The 26,185-nt window shown below is 37.1% G+C and overlaps 1 protein-coding gene across 1 annotated transcript in view; it reads right to left on the minus strand.

The window, feature by feature from the left end:
• The window catches only part of HERC1 (HECT and RLD domain containing E3 ubiquitin protein ligase family member 1), a 217,162-nt gene that overhangs the window by 65,357 nt on the left and 125,620 nt on the right, over positions 1-26,185 (minus strand). Inside the window, exons 26-44 of the mRNA XM_044979291.1 lie at positions 23,514-23,785; positions 22,430-22,645; positions 20,451-20,571; positions 19,903-20,140; positions 18,511-18,710; positions 16,015-16,170; positions 15,720-15,826; positions 15,352-15,462; positions 15,093-15,269; positions 11,894-12,133; positions 11,590-11,673; positions 10,501-11,021; positions 7,868-8,643; positions 6,478-6,676; positions 5,246-5,406; positions 3,369-3,485; positions 2,946-3,177; positions 1,479-1,603; positions 1,023-1,222 (exon numbers count right to left, since the gene is read on the minus strand). Of these exons, the coding sequence (XP_044835226.1) occupies positions 1,023-1,222; positions 1,479-1,603; positions 2,946-3,177; positions 3,369-3,485; positions 5,246-5,406; positions 6,478-6,676; positions 7,868-8,643; positions 10,501-11,021; positions 11,590-11,673; positions 11,894-12,133; positions 15,093-15,269; positions 15,352-15,462; positions 15,720-15,826; positions 16,015-16,170; positions 18,511-18,710; positions 19,903-20,140; positions 20,451-20,571; positions 22,430-22,645; positions 23,514-23,785 (4,253 nt within the window). The remainder of the gene's footprint in view (positions 1-1,022; positions 1,223-1,478; positions 1,604-2,945; positions 3,178-3,368; positions 3,486-5,245; positions 5,407-6,477; positions 6,677-7,867; positions 8,644-10,500; positions 11,022-11,589; positions 11,674-11,893; positions 12,134-15,092; positions 15,270-15,351; positions 15,463-15,719; positions 15,827-16,014; positions 16,171-18,510; positions 18,711-19,902; positions 20,141-20,450; positions 20,572-22,429; positions 22,646-23,513; positions 23,786-26,185) is intronic.

The following is a 26,185-nucleotide window of genomic DNA, read 5'->3' on the forward strand; positions in this document are numbered from 1 at the left end:
AGCTCTTTTTGGATTTGGGACTCCATCGCCACCCGTGCTGATCAGTGCTCCACGCTGGGCAAGCAGGAAATGAAATTCAAAAGTTCGCGGGACTTTTCCTGTCTACTTGGCCAGTGCATCCGAGTTCAGATTGTTTTCCAGAGCGGTCACAATGGTGCACTGTGGGATACCGTCCGGAGGCCAATACCGTCGAATTGTGGCCACATTAACCCTAATCCGACATGGCAATACCGATTTCAGCGCTACTCCCCTCGTCGGGGAGGAGTACAGAAATCGGTTTTAAGAGCCCTTTATATCGATATAAAGGGCTTCGTTGTGTGGATGGGTGCAGGGTTAAATCGGTTTAACGCTGCTAAATTCGGTATAAACGCGTAGTGTAGACCAGGCCTTAGAGGTAGTAGTATTATTATAGGATACTGTCACAAAAACAACAAAGCCTCTCAATCCTCTTTATATGACTACAATGAAGGGGAAAAAAGCTAATCTGGACTAATGGTTCCCTTTAAATACAGAAAACAAACTTTCACTGCTATAACGAAGATACAACTGAATGATGAACAGGAACTTTATTCCAGTGTCAGTTTCATTTGTTTGCTTTGTTTGTTCTAACTGAAGAATGGTTAACAATTGTTTTATCCTTCTACTGCTTTATCCCACATAAATTTAGCAATCTAGTACAGGCGTTTGTTTTCTAAAACTGGATGTCATGATCAAAATAAATTAGCTAATGTACGACTTATTTCTTTTCTTAGAGAAGAAACTAATGAAGTATGTGCAGATGAACACAGCAAGAATCAACAGAATAAATTAGTTATGTACAGCTCTCTTCTCATGAAAGTGATGCTACAAACATCAAAGAAGCTTTAAGCACTATTATGGTTTAGAAACTCATTATGTCCAAGCAGAAAGCTATTAATGCAATGTGTTATTTTATTTGTAAAATATGATTTTGCAAAAAGCAGTATGTAAGTAAAAGCAGCCCCAGCTGCAGTCACACACACCCAAGTAGGCCAATCCAATACCTCTGGGATCCACATTCCCAGAATATCATTATCACTGGCCAGATCCTGTCCAAACATTGCTTCCATTGCTTCATCATCAAGGTCAATTTCTAACTCTTCATCCAAGTTGAAGTCATATAAGGCTCCTGGATCTTGCTGCAAAGATATTCCCTCTCTCCGACTCTGATTTCTGTGAGCCTGTACAGAGCGGTATAATCCCGCTCAAATCAAAGAGAAAACATTCTTTACTTTGCATGTAATTAAAAAGATAGCCCATTCAAAAGCTTTTAAAAAATACTAGTAGTAAAATTAATATATTTTTATTCACTCCTGTATAAAAGAAATTAAGCTAAATATATACTGAAATATGTACAAGCAGGATTTATATTTGTAAAGTTCCATATTAGATGCTAAATACCTTCTTCTCCCAAATTTACCAAATGAACAAAGATGTTTGAACCATTTTAGTGCACTTACCAGCACGTGCTAGCAATGTCCGGGCAGCTAAATCAAATTTGTGTCTCCTTGTTACTGCTGACCGACCTCTTGAAGGGGGTCCACTTCCAGAAGCTGCATTCTCTGCATGATCCATATTTTCAGGACTGGGAGAATAGTTTGAATATTCAACAGGTAAGCCAAAAAACATTTTGCATGGATCGTACAAAAAAAAAAAGTGAAAACACTGATGGTAGTAAATTCAATTTTCTCCCTCCAAAAAAGGAACTTCAGAAATTTATCATCTTGTGTCTATGCATATTTATACTATAACGCCCATTAATAGTGAGAAGGAGTTGCATGCATGTGTTACATCTGCAAAAGAACACAAGAAGGCTGACGTGTCATCCTTGACTTACTCTGCGGGGCCTAGACATTGCAGGAGCCTCAGAAAAGTATTCATTTTACATTCTGCACACTACTATAGCATAAACTGGGAAACAACAGAAATATCAACATCTGTTTATCTCCTCAATCACTCTCCCTTTTTGATAAACATAAGGATATTTGTATGGAAAAGTAATCTTTAAATATGTGACTCCTAATATTTATTCTTCACCTGAAGTTAAGTCTCTGTGACATTATAATTATCTCTAGAGCCAGTAATTGTGACACCCAGGGCCAAATAGCGAATCAGGATTAAGGAACAAAACAAGATAAACTCGGAAGACAAAGTGACACGTTTTTCACACAAATAATACTTCCTACTAATAAAAATTTGAATGGACTTATAAATAGGCCTAAGATTTATGACACAGGCACAATTGTTTCTATATAAAATGTTTTTCCCCTCACAATTTGCAATATCTACTCTTTAAAGGACAGAATCGTTCTTATGAGATAAATATCAATATAAAATAAAATACTATTCTTTCCTTTCTAGAGAACAGAGTTTAAATCTGCCGGGGTCAAGAATGTGATTAAGATTGTTGACTTTAGTTTAGTTCCTGATTGATGTATCTCTTCATCGTAAAGTCACCACCTAATTTAGCATAACCAGCACAACTGAAAGTGCTTTTGTCTGACAGGTATTAACATTATCCCTCTCCTCAGGAGTGGGCCATAACTTAAAAAACTTAAAAAGGAAGTGAAATTAAGGAATGCAGTCGCATTATAAAGTTTAGTGAGAAAACATGCATGAGCACTACGTTTTAAAAAATGAATAAACTAAATATCCAATGAAATTTCTCTTCTCATTGTAGTCAGACCATTAATATCATATGGTTTAATTATCTTGGAGGGGGATATATTCAGTTTACTTTTTTCTTAATAAACACAATACTGTAAATAAACAAACAAAAACTAATTTACTGACAACTCCACTTCTACGCATATACCATTGTACAAAATTAATTCAAAGTGGTATTTTGGAGTCTTCTTCTGGCAACTACCAAACTGCTGAAATATCATCAGCAGGGTTCATACAATCAGAAAAGAACAACATTTTACCTTTCACTGAAACCTTCCTCCATTTCAGTGGCATCAGCTGAAGGGATATCTCCTGGTGATTGTAAATAACATTGTTCACTAGATTTTCCACTGCTTCCAGAAACTATTGTCCCATGATGTGAATCTGCAGTTCCTTCTGACTGGGGCTCTTCATCTTCTTCATTCCCAGGATGCTCTATCATCCACATGGCCAGCACTGTGATATTCTGAGCATCCGCTTCTCCTCTTGCGCCTGAAAGGCAAGAAAATCTTACCTTATAATTTTATATCACTGTTGATGAAAAAATCCATTTACTCTTTCCATAATTGGTCATGGCATTTTTTAGTTCAAAGCTTATAGCACATAGTGTTCCATTAAAAAAACCTGTTTCATATTAAACTGTGTTTTTAAGTGTAACAGGTATTATTCAACAAACAGATCACCTGTGGCTTCCATAGCTTTTGCAATTTGCCTGAGAGAGAATCCCATTTCTAACAATGGAACAGCAATGGCAGGTGGAGGAGGAGAAGTTGAGAGCCGACTACTTGGATCTGACAAAGCTAAGAGAAAGAAAGAAAAAAGTTAACTGATGTTTGCATAAGTTATCAATATGCTTTTGCCTTTCTTTGGTCTTTTGCATTTTATTAGGCTTCTTTAATCATTTATTCCATTATTAGTTGAGGATTAAGAATTAAAGAAAATTTGTTCCCTGAGAACTTTCCTTCTAACATCTTTACTAATTTGCAGCTCTGGATCATCTCCTTTCCATAATAAAACCAGAGAGAGTTCCTCTTCCTTTAATTGGCCAGATGACAATTTCCAAGACTATATAAACATTGACTTGATCAATTAAGGTCAATGCAATTTTAACATTTTGAATTAATTTATTTACATCCAGTTGAAACCCTACCAAGCTACTCTTAGATTGGGTTGACTAAGTTCAGCTTAGTTGGACTTGGTTCAGAGGATCAACAACCTTGAAGAGATCACACCAAGATATTTTGACATAAGTAGCGGCTAGACACACTTGCATAGCTGCTGAGGATACTTCAAAGTCCCTTTCAAGGGTGTGTTCTATTTTCCTGCAACAGAGTTTCAAAGGAAAAATAATCACCAACTGAGAAGGATTATTATATGCTTGAAAAGGCCAACATCTCTCCAAGAACTGCTGCTCCACAGCTTAGAAGAAAAGAAAACAAGATTTACTCGTTACTTGCCATGAAGGTGAGGATTAATGTGTGAAAGCACTAAAGTAGCAAGAGAACTTGCTGCCACCTAATCCTGATGTTGGAGGCAAAGCATCTGGAGAGAAAAAAAGATGAGGCAGTCTAGTGGCTGAGCAGACAAGTTGCTAAGCAACAGTCTGAGTTGCCAAAAAGAGCACTGCAGAAAAGAGACAACCAGAACTACAGATTAATAAAGATGTTATAAAGGAGGAAAACGTAAGTTGTATACCTCTATCCTGCATCATTCTGGAATATGAAAAAAGTCTCTCCCCCTCAACACTGAACATCAAATCTAGAGAAGTTCATTTAGTTTTCATGTTTGAGTGACTAACATATGAGCTGACTTTTTCTTATTATAATATTATTACTACTATTATATTATAAGGTGAACATTTTACTGAGTGATGTCAATGTTAACTCTGACATCAGCAGGAGTAGGGATTTACTGATGCAATGTACAAATTCTAATAATGGTGCTTCCAACTGGATATCATCATTCCTCAGATAAGGGGGAAATAGTCAGAAAAAATGGTGCTATTTAATTACTCTACTCAGTTTCAACTTTTCATATATTACTCAGAATAGAAGCTTGCCCCTGTAACTCACAGGCAGGAGAGACTATATTTCAGAAATATATAGTAATGATGGATATTAGGAAACAAATCAATACATTCTAGAGTTATAAGTGATACATTCTAGAGTTATAAGTGATACATTCTAGCTTGTGATGGATCACTCAAAGTTTGTTCTGTTAAGCAACTCTGTGAGCAAAGACCAAAAAAAACCTAAAATAATATTCTAGAGTTATTTATCATAGTTAATACCACCACCTGTTCATTCTTGAACCTGGCTATCAGTATGCACTCTATTCAACTACTTATAAGCACAAATTTTAACTTTTTTTTCCTAGCAGTCAGTTGCTGGCTTTTAGTATTACGCTCTCTACCATAAGATTTTAGTTATGACATGCATACTTAATTTTATCAAAATGTAGACTTCAAATTAGTTAATGATGCCTTATAAGCCTACTCTGAACATACTTAAATTTATGAAACTCCTATGTTTCCTATGTTATTTGTTGCTTACAAGTATACCTGTACGATTGGCAGGTCTTGCGGACTGGGAATCAGGAGAGGTCAGACTTTGCCTCCTTCCCACTTCATCAGAAGGAGATGTTGGTAAGGAGGATATTGGAGGCGTTTGTGCACGTCGCGTTGGAAGTACTGTAGTGGTTGGGTAACTTGAGAACATTTGCCTTTCAAAAAAGGAAAAATGTATTTAGACTACACTACGCCGTCACACTGTGGAGTCTTGCACCAGGCCTACCATCAGCTAGTACTAACCTAGTTAGAGAGAGGGTGGGCACTTAAAGATAAATGCCCATGCTACCTTGACAGCAGAACCCAGTGCAGTTTCATATAATTTAGGGGGCATTATTCTGGTGTGAAGGCCCTGCAGGGACAACATAATCCATATGCTGTCACAGGGTAGCTCAATTCTGCAGTGTGCCTCTGCACAACAGCACACAGGAGTGGGTAGTGGCAGGGTATGGGCTGGACTAGGATATCCACCATCAGAAGAACTCTTCCTTCCAACCTCCCAGAACATCTGCTCAGTGTCCAGCCCAGCTATGCTGGCCAGAGGATTTGTCCTTTAGGATCTAAATGTTTCAGAATGCGAGGTCTCCTACTGTACTAGTCCTCAGTTCCTATCTGGCTCAAAACATCCCCTAAAGAGTCCTAAGAAGAGGGAAGATCGGTATGGATCTGCAGAAGCAATAACTCAAAATTGAATTCCACTGAATGCAAAGAAGCGTTCCTTTTTCATCATGAATAGCAGATCTACACTGTAGGAGATTAACTAGCAGTATCACACTATGACAACTGAGGAGAGTTTCAATACACATGGTCTGAAGGACAACTCTCTTGAACCAAAGCCTGATCTAGATCCAGAATCAACAATAATTAATTAAAATGTTAAGTGTTGGCAGCCTTTTAAAAAAGAATCCAATAAACAAAAACCAGGACATGAGGAAGGGTATGAGGAAGGATATAGGGAAAGTATTTTTAATAGCTTCCAGTTCTGGAACATTAAGATCCTAAGTGTACAAGTGCCCCTTAGCAGCTTTACTATTACTAAAAGTCCAGTGGCTTCTGAGATATGGTGAGAGACATATAGTCTATCTCGGTAGAAGCAATTCATAATGCAGAATAAAAGTATCAGAAATTTGAAAAAGTAGTATATCAATATGACCCACTTGAGCTAGGACAGAAAAAACAGTCAAATGTACTTTATTATTATTATTAATAAAAGTCAAGCACTCTACCTAAGAAGACTAAGAGGCATAACGCCAGGTGATTCTGAAGCTGGCACTGTTTCAGTATCTGTTACTGGGGTAGTAGCAGTGGTAGTATCCTCCAGAGAGCTGCTCATGAAAGATGTAGTACTAGAAGCAGAAGGACTGGTAGTAACTGGTGTTTGGGCCTGCTGAGCTTGTTCACTTTCTTCTGCTTGCTGGTCTACTTCTGCAACGCAAAAAGGATGTTATAGGAACATTTAGATAATGCTACAGAATGAATGAGTGGCTCTCCCTAGCCTTAAGTTTTGTGTAGTAGTGTTTATAAATATTCACTCATCCACATGCACAGACAGTTTACAAAAATATTTCTGCCCAATATCTTGCTGACTAAGGAAAATAGGTTGGTCAACTCATGTTATTCTCATAATGATGAAAAGTAGTTGATAAACAATTTTTTTTTTAAAGATGGTTAGAGAGAACAAAAGCTCCTTTCTTCATTAGATCTTATTATAGATGCTAAACTACAGCAGTTAGATTTTAACTTTCCCTTTTGTCTGAGAGATCAAGTTTAAGAGATTAAGACATGTAATCTCTGGTGTGAAAACATAATTATTTACAAAAATGACTATGTAAAATAAACCATATAGCTTCCCGCAGCAAAAGAATCTAGAATATTTAAGACGTTTCTACATCTGAGCCAGTTGGTTCTTTGCCATTTTTAATTTATTTGTTCATTTTTAAATAAAACAAAAATAAAGAGGTTCAAATTCTGCTATTTAATTGGCTATGACTGGGACAGTGTGACAAGTAGCTTCCCTGAAGTTCCGACAACGTCATTCTACATGCATACAGAGATTCTAAGACTAAGAGCAACACTATTTGTATTAACTCCTTGTCTCTTCAAAGTCAACAGCACATCAGCTAATTCCAAAAAAACTCTGCTCATTGAGGATTTAAACATGATTGGTGGACTATGTTCAACACATTTATTCTTCATCTACACTGACCACAACCATGGTCAGCCTGCTAAAATTAGGTAAACCTGTGTCACAATATAATACAGAAAGAGAGAATCTATCTTTCAAAGTTGGGTATAAACACAAAATATAAATCTATTTTTTTCTGACTACAGTGAGGTGCATTCCTCCTGCATATAGCTCTGAAAGTGCACCCTAAATATCAATCTCTATTTTAATAAGCTAAACAAATGGCGGGGGGGCGAATAACCAATGTCCATAAATTCTACAGAATTTATAGGATTTGCTACCTTCCTTAATTTTGTTGGTTGAGATTATCACAAGTGTTAATCACTGCAGAAATATAAGCCTATGTTATCTATGTCCATATTCTAGGTAATTTTAAATTAACTCTAATTAACTTAACAAATCTATACATTATCATAACTTTAAAAAGGTACCTTGTTTAATTTTGCCACCAAACTGGTCCTCCAACAGCCCATGAACCACTAACTTGTAGATCATGGCTTGTGCTCGTTCCAAATCTGCTAGTCCTAGAGCTCTTTTTATTGGTGAACGCATGACTGCCCTTTTCACCATGTGACGCATCAGGAATTGCAATGCAGCACGCATTTCAACATCTTCATGAACAACTGGAGAACTAGCACAATCAGAATTGTGACCATTTTCTGCAAGGACTTTTGGTATCAGTAGTAACTCAGCATATTTACTACAACTAAGAAGAGCACTCAGCGATTTCATAGCACCCAGGTAAAGATAGGATAACTGTACTGCTCTGATTTCTGACTGTACTACATCGTGATTTCTTGGTAAGTGTTCATGATTCTTTCTTTTTCCTTCTATGGGTTGATGCTGGGACTCCATACCTAGTGGTGTTGATTCTAAAGAGAAGGAAGCTATTTCATTTTCTGACTTGGAACATGTGGTGATAGGTCCTCTGATATCATCAGCACTCAGCAGTGATCGCATATCTGATCCAGTGTCACCCTCCGTTTTCTGTTCAATGTCCCCTTTATCTTCAGTCTCATGTCTGTGTTTTTTCTCATGTCTCTTGGCACTTTGTTTCCCCATGTCTTCATGAATACCAGTCAGATAGGTAAGGTCCAGCAACACAGTAGCTGTCAGTCCACGGAATCTTGCAACATCAAAAGGCAGTGGTTCACAGGGCTCCAGATTATACAATGGAGTATCACTAGGCGACCAAAAAGTTGGGAAGCTTTAATAAAGATCAGAATGACACAGGAAGAAGCAAGTGAGGGATAGACAAGAGGAAAGTACAGGAAATAATGTAGGCAAAATAAGACGTAAAATATATTTAATAAAATAATTTAAATGAACTGACAGTCTAAAAATTAAATGTAAACAAGGGAAAGAAACGAGGTTATGATCAGAAAATGGGGAGATATGATACTCAACTCAAAGTCAGTGAGACATGCACACATTTTCAACAAGGAATGTTAATTTCCAAAAACTTCATATAATCCATTGCTTAGGTAATGACAAGTTTCTGCTGCATTATTTTAAATGTTTTAAGATATTTACAATATAATTTATTACAATTATCACTTAAGCACCTGGTAATTGGTTTGAGCCAGATTTAATCTTTAGTTTATGAAGGACACACAGGCAAAGATTTAACAATGAAAACTTCTGAACTTTTGCAATGTTACATTGGCAGCAGCTTTAAGTTTTTATCAATTTCACTCTACTGCTTGTCTTTTTATTGCCAAAATGCACAAAAATGATAACCAGAAGCAAAAGCGTCACTAGAAATGAAGGGAGTGATTCCATCACTGAATATGAGCCTATTAGTTTCTTTCTTAAATAGGTCATCGAAATCCATTCCTGCATCCTAAAAATGACCATTCAACGGAGGCATACCATGTATGTAAGAGCTCCTACCCCTGGTGACAGACACTTATATTAAATATTGCCATATGAGTCACTGCCTCCATCATAAACAGAACAAATAGAAAAAACCTGCAGGGATATATTTTCCACACATGCAGCAGATTTACAAATTCAGAATCTTCCCTATAGTTTTTTATATCCTCAATATTTTCTTCAGCATTTAGACTTCCTTAAATTTTTTTTTTAAAAAGCAGGCTTCAGTTTCCAACCGTTCTAGAGATGAAAACATTGTAATGGTTATTGTTTAGAATGTTGTGTTACGGAGACCTTGTCTATATATAAACAAGTATCACACCTGCTTAAATAGATTTTAAAATTGGTGCAATCCCCTTCTGTGAACTCACTCAAATCTGCTTACACCTGTTTTAATTTGGTAATTGAATTAAGTGGAATTGATTTAGTTAAACTGGCACAACTTTTGTGTATACACATGGCATTAGTTTGCAGACAGGCTAATACGACAGTTCTAAGAGGTGTGAACAGCCACCATTCATCTCAGAGAAGAATTAAACTTTTAAATTTAATTATGCCCAGAGTCAAAAGAAATCAGTGGTGATGAATTTCTTTAGAAGACTGAGAATCAAGCTATCTCCAAAAAACTATGAATATAGGGAAATCTAATTTTCTGCAGAAAACACTCAGCCAATTTCCAAAGATAAATGTAGGAGGGGCTAGATGACTCCATGAAAAATGCAAAAGTGCAAGCTAGTCAATAAAACTTTGTATCCAAGAAGTTGTAATAAAAATTCAGAAAGATAACATATTAATAAGCCTATATATAAACTTCAAATATAAGCAACACTTACGTCAAAAGCAACACAAGCATGCGGATGTCCTCAAATTAGGAAATTTAGAGTCAAAACTCAGTTTAAAAACTATCAAATCATGTCAATGAATTCCAGCTTTCCAAATGACAATTATATACTGGCTATACAAGACAGATACTTGATTTCTCTAAATTCAAAGTTCAACTGAGTTGTTTTTCAAATCAGAATTCTTGAAAGTTGCTTTAACAAGCTGAATGCCCAAGCATCTACTTTAAACTTAAAAGTTACTAGTGACTGAAAATTTGTGTTTCAGATGTAAAATGTATGTTACTTACGAAGTTTTCTAAGCACTAAAAATTGCTAACTGGTGCAAAGAATAACTTAATGCACTATACCTGATAGTAATCTCTGCTTCATCCCACTGGACCTTAGCAGACGTACTTCCCTCTTTGACTACTCCAAGTAAAGTGGCATGCCGTCCAGTTTGCTTGTGTACACATCGGCCTCCAACTCTAAGACCAGCATCAACTCCACCAATTACTGCAAGCACAGGCCACACCTCTACACAGAGAGTCTTAAGCTGAAGTTCTGAGAGGTCAGCAAGACCATGTCTACTATGTTTATTTTTCTCCTCTTCTTTATTCTCTTTCTCCTCTCTCATGTCATTCTCATCTCGGCTTTGGACCGAGCGACTTTTCTTCAGTTTTTGACCTGCTTCTTTAAGGCACATTTTGATTTTGTGCAGACGTTCCATCATTTTTTTATTGATGCAGTGCGTCCAACGGTCTGCACGATGGAGGATGCGGATAAGTTGGATAGTGGCCTCTGCCAGCACTGCAGCAACAGGACTACAGATAGGGTCACCAGGTAGCAAGTCTCTTGGTGTGCCACGCATCTGCATATCACAAATTTTCACCTTAGTGTTAAAACAAAACAAAAAAAAGTTATGCTCTCAACTTATGTTTGTAAATCTTATTCTAATTCTATAGTCTTTCCTGCCGAACTGAAAGCTCTAACATTTTTGTCTTTTTGTGTCTGTCCCCTGTGAAATGCACTATCATGTTTTCTTGGTATTGAAGAGAAAATTCACCTGCACCTTTACAACAAACTCCAGTAAAACTGAAATGCAAGAACTAAGTAAATTCAAGGTTTCTAAGAAAAGAACTGTAGGTAGTCCAAAATATTCCTAATACTGGAATTTGTTCCAATTCTACTGACAGACATCTGGGTACAAGATTCAGTCTTATAGGACACAGTACAGGTCTATCAGTAGATTGCAAAATGTAGGAATTTAACTAAGGTCTACTATATATTTTTCTGGTACTGTAGTAGTGACCCAAAATTAATATAGCATAATGAACAATCAATGGAGTTCTCTCCATAAATCAGCTAAAAATCAGTCAACATTTCCATATGGTAGGACAGGAAGCAAAAAATAATCCCATAAGACCTGTTACTGTAATGCAGATATAAATTTCAGTTACCTTTTCCCCTGGGTTACTGCTATAGAACATTACACAAGGGTATAATTCTGCTGCATCCACATCTTCAAAAGCTAGTTTTGGCTCCTAGTTAAAAATAAGAGGAGGAATAGAAACTTTTAAAATAACAGGTTTTTAGAATTAGACAATTTTAAATCATTATTTTTACCTCTTTATAATCTTTACAAGTAATAAAACTAACTTTTTTTGAGGTTTTACAATCATGTGTACGTTACCAAATGTTTACAATCAAAGTTACTACAGAAAAATATTAAAGAAAAAAGAAACACAGAAAACAGGTAAATACCTCTCCATTTTTACCAAAGGAAATAGTTCTAGCTTCCATATCTAACACACACGTGATGAAGTCTCCTTGAGTAAAACTGGACAGAGTCAAAGTCTGTTCCCCATTATGATACAGGTTACCACTGTAGGCCCTATACAGCCACATATCTGAGGTAGTGCGATGGTTAAAGTCATGTACTGGCCAGCGAGACACGCCCACGCATGTGCCTTCGTTGCCTCGATTTTCCTTCACAATATAGAACTAGAAGAATTTAAAAAAAAATTAATACCATGGCATAATTCAACATAACAGTATAATATTGAGCATAGGAATTATTATATTCAAGCAGTGAGGAGAATATACCCTTAGTATAAGAATTTAAGGAGAGTTTTAAATATGTTACATGTAAGATAGCAAAATTTTCATAAATTAATACCTTTAACACATTGGTTGAACACACTTTTCTTCCCTCTAAAATTATATTTTTCCAATGACAAGGTCAGTCTCTAATGAGTGATTTATCCTGGTCTACTAGCAACCATTAGTATTGAGTATTTGGACACCAACAGATGTCTCAAAAGTTCATGTTAACTTTTCCAGACACACACCAAATACCGGTGTACTTTCAATTTAAGAAGTATATATGTACCTTTACAAATTAGAAGGTAAGATATAGTTGAAGTGATGTTAGTCAGCAAAATAAATGAGTTTCACTCACGTTTAAAGTGAACAATTTACGCAGAAAAGTGCAAGCTACAATATACTATCCTCAGAGAGAAAGAATATAGAAAAAAAAACCCTCCATATGTAACTAGGTTTGTAACAGAACTACTCTGGATGATTTGTTAGAGAATGACCTTGTCTAACTGCGAAATATCATATACCCATAATAAAATTTATGCGTTCTCTGAGTGGAGAAATTCAGATCTACGTAGGCTGGTGTGTAGTACTCCCTTCAGATGTCAGTGCAGCCTTATTTGTCGAAAATAGAAGCTACATAGTGCATTTGCATTAGCCTACATATATCTGTAAGATCTAGTGAAAGTGTGTGGGGAGGCCTACACAATAAATTTTCGTAACTGATTTAGTAAAGCATTGCCTTTCTCATCCAGAAGCTGGCAGAGCTTCTTGCGACATAGACCCTGACCTGGGTAAGACAGGGCAGGGCTTGAGCAATACACTCACCATCTTTGGCTACCATGTTTTGGCCTTTTTTTTGTCCATTCAAAATTAATGAGAAAAGTAAACAGGTTTTTTTTTAAAGCTAGTTCTATTTACATAGGACTTTATGGCTCATCCAATATTAAGAAAGAGGAGGCATCTGTCAGTCTTGTTGAAGAGGAAAAATTATTCAAAGTGAAAATCAGTGGGGCACTGATAAAGAGAAGGTGGCACAATATGGAAGACAACCTAGTGATAAACTAAGTTTGGAGAGCCTGTATACAAGGACTGTTAATCTCAAACATCTGACAATTATCATGAGAATGTGTGATAATAAAGATTAAAAACAGAGGGACACTTGAAAGATGCTCATTGGGAGGAGTGTACAGAGACAGGATTCAGAACCTGGATTTTAGCCAAAAGGCCATATGGTCCAGGTTAGCACAGCCACTAACTGGGCCCAGAGCCAAAGCGCCATATTCCGATACCTGATTGCTTATACTGTATGTGTTGTCCTATTGATTTCAAAATGGACTATTTGCAGATTAAGGTACTGCTAATTATGAGCAAAGCTACTATTATCTGGCCCAATGTGTATAAAGAAAGGCATTATGCAGGTATTTTGGTACAAAATCAGTCCCTTCTGAATGTCTTGAGATAGATCTTAGACTAAGATGAGAGAAATTCAATAAAGTATTCAACAGTCTGCAGGTGGCATACAGCTGGTTAACAGATAGGAAGAACAGAAGAATTCATAGGCTCTTCATGGGAAGAAACGTTTTTCGGGGAGCAGTTAACAACAGTGGAACTCAGTTTGGGGACAGCATGTCTTCTGAGTTGGCAACCTCTATTTTTGAAGAAATTTGACAGAAGAGTGAAACAAAAACCAGGTGCACTCCACACACTATCTTAGTTTTTTGTATATCAGGATGCCATTGATTAGCATCATCCTGTGTATTCACACAATTAACAGAATGCAAATTAAATCTAGGTCTTTTGAACAATGTGGAGGGGACAACTTCAAAAGGTTAGTAATAATTAAGCATAAAAGGTAAAACTACAAGGGTGAATTTTAGATTGATTAGGAAAACTTGATCCTGGAAACAGACCTTTGAAATGAAAGGCTAAAGTCAGTTCATATTGAGTGAGGTAATTGTGGCCTAAGATGTCTATGGCAGTAAAAAGGTTCTTCTGAAATAAAGAGCAGGAAGAACAATTTATGCTATACACTGACACATTATCAAATAGAAGAATGACACCAGAGACTGGGGTAAGGATGTTGGAGAGAGTTAATTGACTGATGGGCCCAGACTGGTTTAACTCATTTTCTTTTATGAGCAGGTGATTTTTAGACAAGATTTTGGCAAGAGCAAAGAATGGATAATCCAACTTTGCTGTGGCTGCCACAAAGGTCTTGACTTTCAGAGAAGATAAATCTGGAGAAAGGGGATAGAGCCACATTCCAAACCCCAAATTCTAGCCTTACTCCAAAATACAATTTCAAAACATTTGGTCTAATTACCCTAAAAATGGGATTTATATAAGAGACAGTTTTGAAAAAAAAAAACCATGAAAATTGACTAGGCCAGGTAAAAGATCTACTCCCCCTTTTACTATAATTGATTGATTGATAAATAAAAAAAAGGAAAAATGCATCCTTCCCCACTGCTCCCCCACACCCAAAAAGAACTAAAAAAATTACTTGCCATGGGGAAGGAGGCTGTTTGCAAGGCTGTTTAAAATTGATGACTTTTATACTGACTGAGGATTTAAAAGGAAATCACCATCAACAATGAAAAAAACAAAGGACTTCATAGCCATCAGTTCTTGGTTTGACGCAGCAACTAAGAGATCTGCTCCAGTGACACCATAAACAGGAGCACTCAAAATACAGCACTGTGCAGTTTATTTTGGATAGAGAATAGTCCTTTAATCACTAGGTTTTGCTTCTTCTATAGTACAGTATGTTCTTGAATATTTATTTATAAAACAGTATTTTTCTGAAGCAAAGAAAGAGAATTGAAGACAGAATAAAAATAATGCATTTTATTCCATATACCTTCCACTGATAACACCCAGAAGTGACTCCTGTGGATGCTAATCCATATCCTTTACCTCCACTGCCATGAGTTAAAATCTGCCCATTCTCCACTATGCAGCACTGAGCTTTCTCAGGATCAAAGGACACTTCCTGTATAGGAAGATTCTCATCCTCTTCTTCAGATTCTCCCTGCTTCTATCAGAAATGGAACAAAATAAACACCTCATAATTATATAACTCAGAAGTATCTAATGAAAATTGTAAAAAGGACTATTACCTGCAGCTTCATTTCTTGTTCTCTCTCTTTTATTTGAATTGCATATTTAGCCTGAGCTATCGGTGTCTCCCACATGCAGTCAGACAGAAGTGAGAACAATCGTTCAACAACCTGTTGTATTAGAGCATACTTCAGATCATTTTAATCCCAAACTTGTGAAAACAAATAATAATATGTTTAAACTATTTTGGTTTACTTTGTAACTAGTTTAAGATCTGTAGTGAGTATTCATAGATAAGTAAATACAGTGAGCATTGGGCAGCCAAAATTCTGAAAATCTAACAAGCACTGCTTAATTTAAATTTTTATTGTATGAGATTTGCTGCAGAAAACAACAACTTAAAAAGTTTATTTAAAAATATATAAACCTGAGCCATCTGATCATCTTCAACACCAGATTCACAAGCAGGCAACACAGCTTCTAGTACATGAAGTGCAAGGAGTCTGGTCCTTAGGTTGCCCACTAGGGGTACTCCTTCAAGAGGAAAAGTGTGTTACTAACAACCACTAACACATGCTGAGCAAAACTACAATAAAAATTTACTAAAAAATCAATTAATTTTTTTAGCTGAGCACTGAATAAGTGTAACATATATGTTAGAAACACCACACGCATACATATAAATACAGACACAGAGCGAATCCATTTTGAATAGATCATACCTGAACAACACTTTTGAGATGCAATATTAAGAAGCACCTCTGTCCATTTTGGAGAAGCCATTTTTGACTGAATGGCCTTTGACGAAACAACTCTTCGTAGAAAGACTAAAAAGTCTCCCAGGTGCAATTCTGCTGCATGTTGCTTCCGGAGTGCAGCTGAAGATTAAAATAAAGTTATTGCTAAAAATTATGAGCAATTAATTGATTGATATACCTGCAGTAAACAACCTACATATATACAATATTTAGGTCATGAAAAATGTCAGAAAATTCACAGACACTAAGTTGGGGTTGCAGGCTTACTTTGTTTTTGAGAACAGTGAGAATGCCACCAACTTCAGCTTCCAGGCTATTCTGTAAGGCTGTAAAATGTGCCTCAGCATGCATCTGGCAGATCATAACTACAGTAGAACCTCAGAGTTACGGACAGCTGGAGGTTGTTCGTAACTGAAACGTTTGCAACTCTGAACAAAACATTATGGCTGTTCTTTCAAAAGTTTACAACTAAACATTGACTTAAAAACAGCTTTAAAACTTTACTATGCAGAAGAAAAACACTGCTTTCCCTTTATTTTTTTTTAGTAGTTTACATTTAACCCAGTACTGTATTTGCCCTTTTTTTTTTTTGGTCTCTGCTGCTGCCTGTGTACTTCTGGTTTCAAATGAGGTGTGTGGTTGAATGGTCAGTTCATAATTCTGGTGTTCGTAACTCTGAGGTTCTACTGTACTCAAAATCAGCCACATGTGCCTTATGGAACAGAGAGAGACTATTTTTAAAAGTAAATTAGGTATACAGCTATATGCACGTTTACCATAACTGCACAGAGAATTTGGCATACAGATGACCATAATCAGATCTCTGTATGTGCAAACAATGGCACACCTACCTTACTTAAAAATCAGGCACAAAACTTTTAGTATTTGCAAGTTGTATGTAGCAGTTTAATTATTTGGACATATTTTATATTAAGGGTATATTTACAACGCATTTATAAATAATTAATACGTGTTTTAAGCATGTTAGACACTTGAGTAGAAGGTGTTATGAGTGGTTTTAAGACATGATTATTAGCAATCTATTGACCTACTGGCCTCTATAACAACCTGTAATAATTGATTATCCATTATTATCCATTTATAAATGTAGCCATACATAAAATGTAACCAATTGTCTTAGAAGCTTTTTCCTTTTAAATGGATTTTTGATCCAAAACACTAAGTCCTCCTTTGTTTCCTGTCTTTTACCTAAGCTGATACTACTATCTTAACTAGTTGGTGACTCTTAAAAATGAAAACATTAAAATTGTTTTCTATGTTAAAACACACCCAACAGTACTAGTCCATGTTATAGGATCTATAAGGTACAAAACTACTACTTAAAAAACAAAAACTCCTGTGAGTAGTCAAATGACCTAACACACATCTAAAAGTAAGTTAAATTCCATAAACTTTTTTTAAAACACACAATTTCCCTAGAAATTAAGTATTTTTATATCATATTATACAAAATGAGTTCCTTAAGGGACATTATTTGATGACTAGAGGCAGGGCCGGCTCCAGACCCCAGCACGCCAAGCGCGTGCTTGGGGCGGCATGCCGTGGGGGGCGTTCTGCCTGTCGCCGGGAGGGCGGCAGGCAGCTCCGGTGGACCTCCCGCAGGCATGCCTGCGGAGGGTCCGCTGGTCCCGCGGCTCCGGTGGACCTCCCGCAGACGTGCCTGCGGAGGGTCCGCTGGTCCCGCGGCTCCGGTGGACCTCCCGCAGACGTGCCTGCGGATGCTCCACCGGAGCCACGGGACCAGCAGACCCTCCGCTGGCACGTCTGCGGGAGGTCCACCGGAGCCGCGGGACCAGCGACCGCCAGAGCGCCCCCCGCGGCGTGCCACCGTGCTTGGGGCGGCGAAATTCCTAGAGCCGCCCCTGACTAGAGGAGCTTTTTTCTTAAAGACCAACTATAGACCCTTGAATATAAAGGTTAGGCTAAGTTTTTTCACATCAAATCACTCTGCAGCTCTCTGCAGAATATGAAATAAGTTGATAGCTATAGAAAATTTTGAATGTGGAATAAGTGTGGACTATGCAATAGCGATAATTAGAGAGGAACCCAGAGGAGAATTCTGCCTATATTATGAGTAATTTGGCTCCTTAAATTACAGTTGTCCAAAACACAACCACTATAACAATCTTATTTTCTGGAGGAGAACAATATTCGCTTCCTAAATATGGAAATGAAGGAAATGGGCCTGATTCTTCACCGCCTTGCACCTTGTTTAGTCCTTTACATATGCGCTAAGTGGGTGTAACACTTGTGTGAGTGGAGAATTCTTATTCAGTAGCATTTTATTCTATTCTGCACAGGTGGAAAAGACCACATAAAAGGCAAGATAGTGGAGAGTTAGGCTCTTATTGTCTCCCCTCCACCCCACCCCGCTTTTTTTTTTTTTTTAAAGAAGAAAAGATTAATTCTAATATAACAAAAATGGTGTAAACGTGGCACCTCTGAAGTCTTTCTTCTCATTATCTCCATTTGAATCTATCTTCTTTTCTTCTTCCTCCTCCTCATCTTCCTCACCTTCACCTTCTCCGAAGGAAGCCATAAGCATCACACCAGCTTGTGATAATAGGTTCTTCAACTGACTGCACAGCAGATCCAGCAAAGACTGGACCACTTTGGGACTCAATTTATCAGCATAAGTTCTTTGTGAAAAATATAAAGATTAAAACATTTCGGAGCTATTCCAAGTAGAAATCATTTTAAGACATGTACATTATAAAACTCTCATTATGCACACATTCGGTGCACATGAAAATGAGGCACTAACGTAGCACGGGCTGTAATCAGTTCTAGTGTAGTTGGGCACTTCCCAAATTGCTTTCCTACACATTCTGCCAGTGCACCTCACAACTAACTTTAGCACTCTGATATTCCAGACCTCAGTCTCCTTTTAGCAAAAACTGCCAGTGACGTTAAATTACTTAATGTTTCATGGCGTGGCAAATGAGGATTAGATGAAACCAGCCAACTCATTTTCATTTATGACAAACCAGGATCTGAACCCCAGTTTAAAGAAATTAAGGTGATTACAGTTCAATCACATAACCACTAAACATAGTGGGAGCCTTTCCATTTACTTCAACAGGTGCTGGATCAACCCTTTAGCACATAAAATCACACCACCACCACAACCCCACAACAGCACTTCTTAATGACTGAGTTTACACTTGGCAGCTGAGTGTTTACACTTCATAAACATTTAAATAAAAGTGATACATACTGAATATTAATACTCGATCAAAATCAGAAACCCTTATTTTTTCCCCCGTTTTTGGTTTGTTTTTTTTGTTTTTTATTAGTTATGCACTTAAATTAACTCAGTAAGAGTAAGGCTGGCCCCTTGTTCCCTGGTCCAGCAGCAAATGTTAGCATCACTCAGGGAAATCTGTTAAACCCCGTGAAGAAGCGTACTCTCCCTCTTGCTAATAATAATGGAGAGGATTATGCACAAATGACCTCCATAGAGAGCTATCTAAAGCCTCATCAGCTGGAGTGAGGGGACCCATGACGAGAACAAGCAGGGAAAAATGAGGATACAAGATGATCATGCTTGCAGCCCCTGCAGGCACAGGACACTGAATCCAAACTCAAATCCCTACATAGCAGCTAGTTATGCTATTTTATCGGAAGGGTACACATTGATTTGATTAATACTTGTTTAACATTTTTGTCAAGTCTCTCTTTTTTTTTTAAGCTAGTGTGCTTCTGAACACTCTTCTTCCATCAAATAGACATTCTTCTGAAAAAAATATTTTTTTGATTTAAAAAAAACAAAAAATGTAGAAAGAGCTACAGGTGGATCATCATCTAGAAAAAGAAGGCTTCAATTCTTACCCTGTGGTAATGGCAAGGATTTGAAGTAACCTTGTACTAGCCACTTTCAAAGCAGTGCTGAGTTGAGAAATACCAGTTTTGGGCAATAATTGCAGAGGTTGTCCCAGCATGGTGTCTGTGCCACACAACTGTGATAGTACATTTAGTAGCCCAGTGGAAATGGCCAAGGAGACATCAACAGGCTGATAGTGTACACTTAGAGCAAAGACAGTTACTAATAGGAGGCGCTGTTGTGCTTCTAAAATTAAAACAAAAAACAAACAAACAAAAAAACCTCTTTAGAATCAAAGTACTTAAATAACTCTGAAACAATAGCTAGGTCTTTAACAACAAAAATGTAGCCCTTGAGGAATGTGCCAGAATGAAAGCCCACTAGTTATCCCTTCAACAAATTCAGCATGAGCAGTAAGGTGGGGTTTTGTTTTGTTTTTAAACTTTTATTCATTTTTTGTAATCCCACTGTATACAGTGTACAGGTCCTTTTGGTGTTCCATTGTGACCCCTTCACATGATTCACTCTTCCCTCCCCAAACGTGTTCTCCACTTACCTATGTGGTGCTTATTTGCTTGCAGAGCTCTCTCCAACGTAACAGATAATTGCTGGTAAATCTTGTGCACAGCCACTTGGATTTCAATCTGAATATTTCTCTTGGCTGCTCGGATACCATCCTGAGTCAAACAAATAAGTACCGTAATAATTGTACATGTTTTAATTTCTCGACTATTGGAACAGGAAGCATAGACTAGTGGTTAAAACACAGAACTAGGGCTCTAGAGACCTGGAGTTCTGCCTCAGTTTCCTCACCTGTAAAACAGCAGTAATACTTCCTCTATCTTACAAAAATGAGTCATTAATATTTACAAAGTGCTTTTAACATCCTCAGATACAGAATTATATGTAAGTTCAAATTATTATTATTGTAATACATACGCAAGGAAGAAGGTCTAGTAGTATTAAACGGAATTTCACTGACCACTCCAATTGTATGACACAGCGTCTTGTTTAATTTTACTATATGGAAACTACACCTTCCTCAATAGGCTTTTCTCACGGGTGCAGTTTAAAACAGATTAATTTCACTTTTGTTATTTGAAGACAACAGCATTTTCTCCTGAATTCAAGGAACTGGGCTACATGTATTTCAGTGAAAGGTTAGGTTTGTTTGATCTTTCACTGGAGGGAGAGAGCTCTATTGCCCGAAGAGATTCGGAAGGAAACCTCCTCCAGAATGGTTTGATGTTTTGGGCATCTCTTGCACTTGGTAAGGGGATGTGCAGAAGTTTGAAGCTCCACAATATCCATGCTGTCTTATCTCCTGTGATCAATAGCATCGGAGCACTCTTCATCCTACAAAATATAATCTAGAGGGGAAGCGTCCAGGGATATTCCTAAGAGATTCCAGATCTTTCTCTTGGGAAGGAGAAGAGTGCAGTGATGCCATCATTCTAGATTCCTTACCAAATGACTTAATTACCCACTTAGGAAACTGAAATATGGCTCTAGAGTTTTCCTCTTTAGTGATGGATTGGACTGAGAGATTTGGGATCGATTTTAGGCTTACCCCTGAAGATCTTTGATCAGTGATGATGATCTGGTTTTCTGAGTCCCAAAAGCTAGAGATTCACCCACCCTTGCAGACACATGTCAAGAAGAGTCTCAGCTGGTGTGTATGGGGAGGGAGGTGATGTGGGGGGGAACGCAGAGCCCTCCACAAGCTGTCCAAACTTTGCGCGCCTTCCCCTGGAACAGCAAAAGACTGAACTGGGAGTGATCATGGCAGAGCTCCCTTTCTGTGGTTCCTGTGAGGGTCTCCTCACAGGAAGAGCATCTTTCCTTTTGGCTTGCTTTATTTGGCCTGCTCTACTATGACTGGAGAAGGGGGAACAAACAGAGCAGCCTCGTGAATGGTCCAATTCAGGGATCAAAGTATTGGAAATTGTAGCCCCCTAAGGAACAGCAGAGAATGTGGGGATGGGGGCACAAGGAAGGAATCTTGTTTGCTGCTGCAACAAAAAAATCAATTTTAAAAGCTGGGATTGCAAGGAATAAGGTGGCATTGCTGAACCACACTTCTGTTTGCAGCACAGGAGACAGAGAATATGGAGGGGGGAAAGGTATACAGACGTGCCACAGAACATTGTGGCCAAGTTTGAATTTCCTCTAGTATTTGGTGCAGGAGACAATCAGATAAGAAAATTCACAGGAGTGCTCTTAATGTTTGTCATTGGTATAAACTGTATCAGAGACAAAACACCGTCCTCCTTAAAAATGGTTTCTACATAGGGAAGAGGTTGGGGCTCCAAATAAATATTGTTCAAGTTATAAAATATACAGTGAATATCCTAAAGTGAACATCATTCTAGTTTGTTCTCCTACTGGCTTTGATACAGACTAGAATAAGAGTCATTAACATTTTCAAATTAAAACTTTTTGAATCACAAGTGTCTGTATATTAAAATAGCTTTATTAAATGAAAAAGTTTGCTTAAGAACCTATTTTTTCAAGCTGTGTAAGTATATTTCATACCTGATAGTGATGCAATCGGACGCTCTCCCCTTTGGCTCCTGCATGTCCAACAGTGCCCAAGCCAAAGCATCCAGCTAGAAACTGTAGTCTAACAGAAGTAAGCAGTGAGGAAGACTGAAATGCTGGCCCTTGACGGCTTCCCATTAATGGGGCACTACCTTTCTCCTCCATTCCTGACAGCAATACTAGGATCTGATGAAGTGCTTCCAAACGAAGCTTAAAGAAAAAAAGGAAATAAAAACTGATTTACTTCACTTAATAGATTTTATATAACAAGGACTGTTAATTGAAGTACTTAATTAAAATATCTTAAGAATTGATAATGAGATTACCTGTAAATCATAAATAAAATAGCAGGTAGTCAACTGTGAGTAACATGGCCATTAAATCATGGAAGAGTTTTGTTTGCATAATATATCATGGGGATAAAACTCTTGTGTTTTTTACATTTAAATTTCCTGAGGTAGGATTTTTTTTGTGTTGGTTTTGTAAGAAAAAATTCTGAGCTGTTGACCCTGATGCCTCCTGATCCCTGAGTCACAGCTAAGATGTTTCTAACCTAAACTCCACTAGTCCAACATGATGCTTAAGAAACTTTAAACTCCAGGAGCAGTATAGTGACAGCTATAGTTTAAAGAAAGTCAAAGATTTAATGTTTTCAGGCTTCCACTGAAAGTTTTAAATATCTTGTCTACTTTCAACATTGATAAATTTAGCACACCTGAAATAATTTTCTTCAACTATGAAATATTTCAAGTTCACAGAACAGCATTTTAAAAGCTCTTATATATTTTTTATGTATTCCAGAAAGTACATCTTTCTCTTCTCTCAAACATGTTAAGTGAAAAGAATGCTCTTAAAGTTCACCCTATTATATATTTAAAAAATGTTGAAAAAAGCAGCAGTTTCAATTAAAGTTTGTAATAAAGAAGGGAGAAAATATGAACAAAATGCTTTGTGGTTCAAAAAAATTTCCAGTAGAAGTTTAAGAGTTAGTCCCATCACATTGATTCATTCTAAAGGAAAGATTGATAACATGGATTTAGTACACAAGGAATATAAAAATAATGTAACTATAACTTACCTCGGCCCTCAGCTGCTGCTGTTCCATTGCAATAATTGAAGCCTGGGGGCTAGTGGACATACTCTCCTCTGGCTCCTTAAAACCTGGTGAGTTTCCTACATCTCCACTTACAAAACTGACAACATTTTCAATCAAAGTATGAACTCCAAGGGATTTTGAAAGATCAAAATCAGATTCAACAAATGAGTAAGAGGAGCTGTACAACCAATCTCTGCTGTGTTTTAGTCGAGCCCATGAGTCACTTAGAGGTTCCACTTGACTGTGCATTGCTCCTAAATATAAATTATAAAATTTCATAAATTCCAATTCAGTAGAAAATTGCATTTTGACAGTAGGTGAAGACTGAGCTGTTGCTGTTCAAATAGGTGGGAAATGGGCATTGATGTTTAATTATACCATGCATTAAGAAATTAGAGCAAAGCACCTGTTAAACTATAGCAATATAATAAACTAAAGGGAAGGCCATGTTTCTATTACTACATATCCTATAAGCAGTACAGCAACACCCTGCCCCAGGAAAAAAGAAAAGGCAAAGCCACTCAAACCATTTAGCTTAAAGCTAGAACACTGAATAAAAATGCTAGGCAGCTAAATGGCAAACAGTGGTGAAGAAAAGATCTGCAACAAAAGAAACTGTATCCTAAGATATTTCTTATAAGATCTGATTATAAAACAAGACTTTTATTTTACTCACATTATTATATCTTTTCTATAGGCAAAACTACACAGTGGTTTATAGCTTGTTTCAGATTAAATATTTACCAAATACACGAGTGAAGAAGGGCACGTAAACCAACAAAAATACTTCACTCTTATACAGAACATTTACTTTGGAATTATTGTGAGTCAGTGGGTGGTGTATTTTAAATGTATAAAATAACTACATATATGTTATGTCTCCAAACTATAATTTTGATTTCATGAAATCCACTTTGAAATACTTCTTGATATTTCCTGTAGTAACTGTGTGACTATATCTACACTAGGATATTTACCCAATGAAGACAAGTGCCAGCAAAAAGCTGAGTCAGTGTGGAACATGGTTTAATTTCAAACCAAACCATGATCAGCAAAGTGCGGTCTGGTCCTTGTCTACATTTGCAGTTAAAACATGTCTTGCAGAAGTTCCTGGTACTCATCAGCAGTGTGTCATTTTCCATTGTAGACAAAGTTTACAAGATTATGGATGAAATGCCCCTCTGGCAAAAATGGGTACAATTCTACTAAGTAAATGAAGTCTCAGTTGCTCAGGCATTTAGCCCTATAACTTTAGCTTTGGTAATCAGTTTTTTATTATTAATTTTTTTGCTAAGTGTCACTAGTGTGCTTGGTGCAATACAAGATATAAACAAAAAACAGCTCCTACTCCAAGGAGCTTACAATCTATACAGACAGACAATGAATGGAGACACACGAGAGATAACCAGAAAATGGTACTAGCTTACATTTTATTTGATACACTTATTTTAAAAAGTTTAGTTTATACTAAGTAAGCTACCTTGGCATCATTCAGTATTAATGTCTCTTGTGAGCCTGGAACCATAGACATAATTTAAAGAGTTGTAACCATATTGCTAAATTAAGTTAATTGTGCATTCACACAACTGTGACAAAACCACACCAGCATTTCTGTTTTAAACACTCTATTTGCAGGGGATGGGGGTTAAAACTCAGTTCTACAAATTCTAAATCAGAAAATTCAATCTTTTCAAAACAATCCAATTTTTTACTTACACAACTGACCACAACTACATCTTAGATTTCAAATATTTCCTTTTCCAAATGTAGTCCATAATATGGTTTAGCCACAACTTATTTTGAAAAAATGTGATGGGCCAATGCATTGAACTGTGAGAATTTATCATACATGTCCCAATTAACCCTTTGTAAAGACTTTTCACGAGCATTTGCATGACATGCCTAAACACTTATTTAAATAACAGACCACAATGGCTTCAAAAAGAACCATTACTATGTCTTGGCCACCCAATATAGTTGGCAACATAAAATCATAATCAAAAGTTTCTTTAAATTTCAGGAATACTATGGTTGTGAAACACTTTGAGAAAACCAGCAACATTCAAAGTTAAAAAGATGTCTTTAAACGTTTTAACTTTTGCTGGTTATGTTACAACCTTATTATTTAAATGTAGAAGTGGCTTATATGCAATTATTAAAATTACTGATATTTATTCTGTGATGCCTACTATCAGAAATTTCTAACTCAGTTTTTAATTTTCTTTTTGGTACTTGGTGACATGTTGTGTAAACAAGAAAGTAAGGAGAACAAGAGACATCAGGCTGATGCGTAGACAGATATAATTATTCTTATTAGATTATCGGAACATCTAAAAGTGACCACTGTTAGCATGAGTATTAATCTCAGTTATATGTGGAAACTACAGGTGAGACCCACACTTCTGCTCCAGCTCCTTTACAACAAGCACAAGTGCCAGAGTGGTGTAAATGGACTCTAACATCCCTGATCCTGATCAAGGAAGGATGCTGCTGGCACAAGCACTGTTGAAAACCATGAGATTGCCTTTTGAGCCCTCCCTTGAAAACCCAAAAGGTGGTATGCTGGGGACAAGGCCATAGCACTGTAGAAATTCCAGACAGGGCTATGGCCCACAGGGTAGCCCACTCTAATGTCGAGAGGCTGCCCCTGAGTT

The sequence above is a fragment of the Mauremys mutica genome, chromosome 11, assembly GCF_020497125.1.
Source record: "Mauremys mutica isolate MM-2020 ecotype Southern chromosome 11, ASM2049712v1, whole genome shotgun sequence".
NCBI lineage: Eukaryota > Metazoa > Chordata > Testudines > Geoemydidae > Mauremys > Mauremys mutica.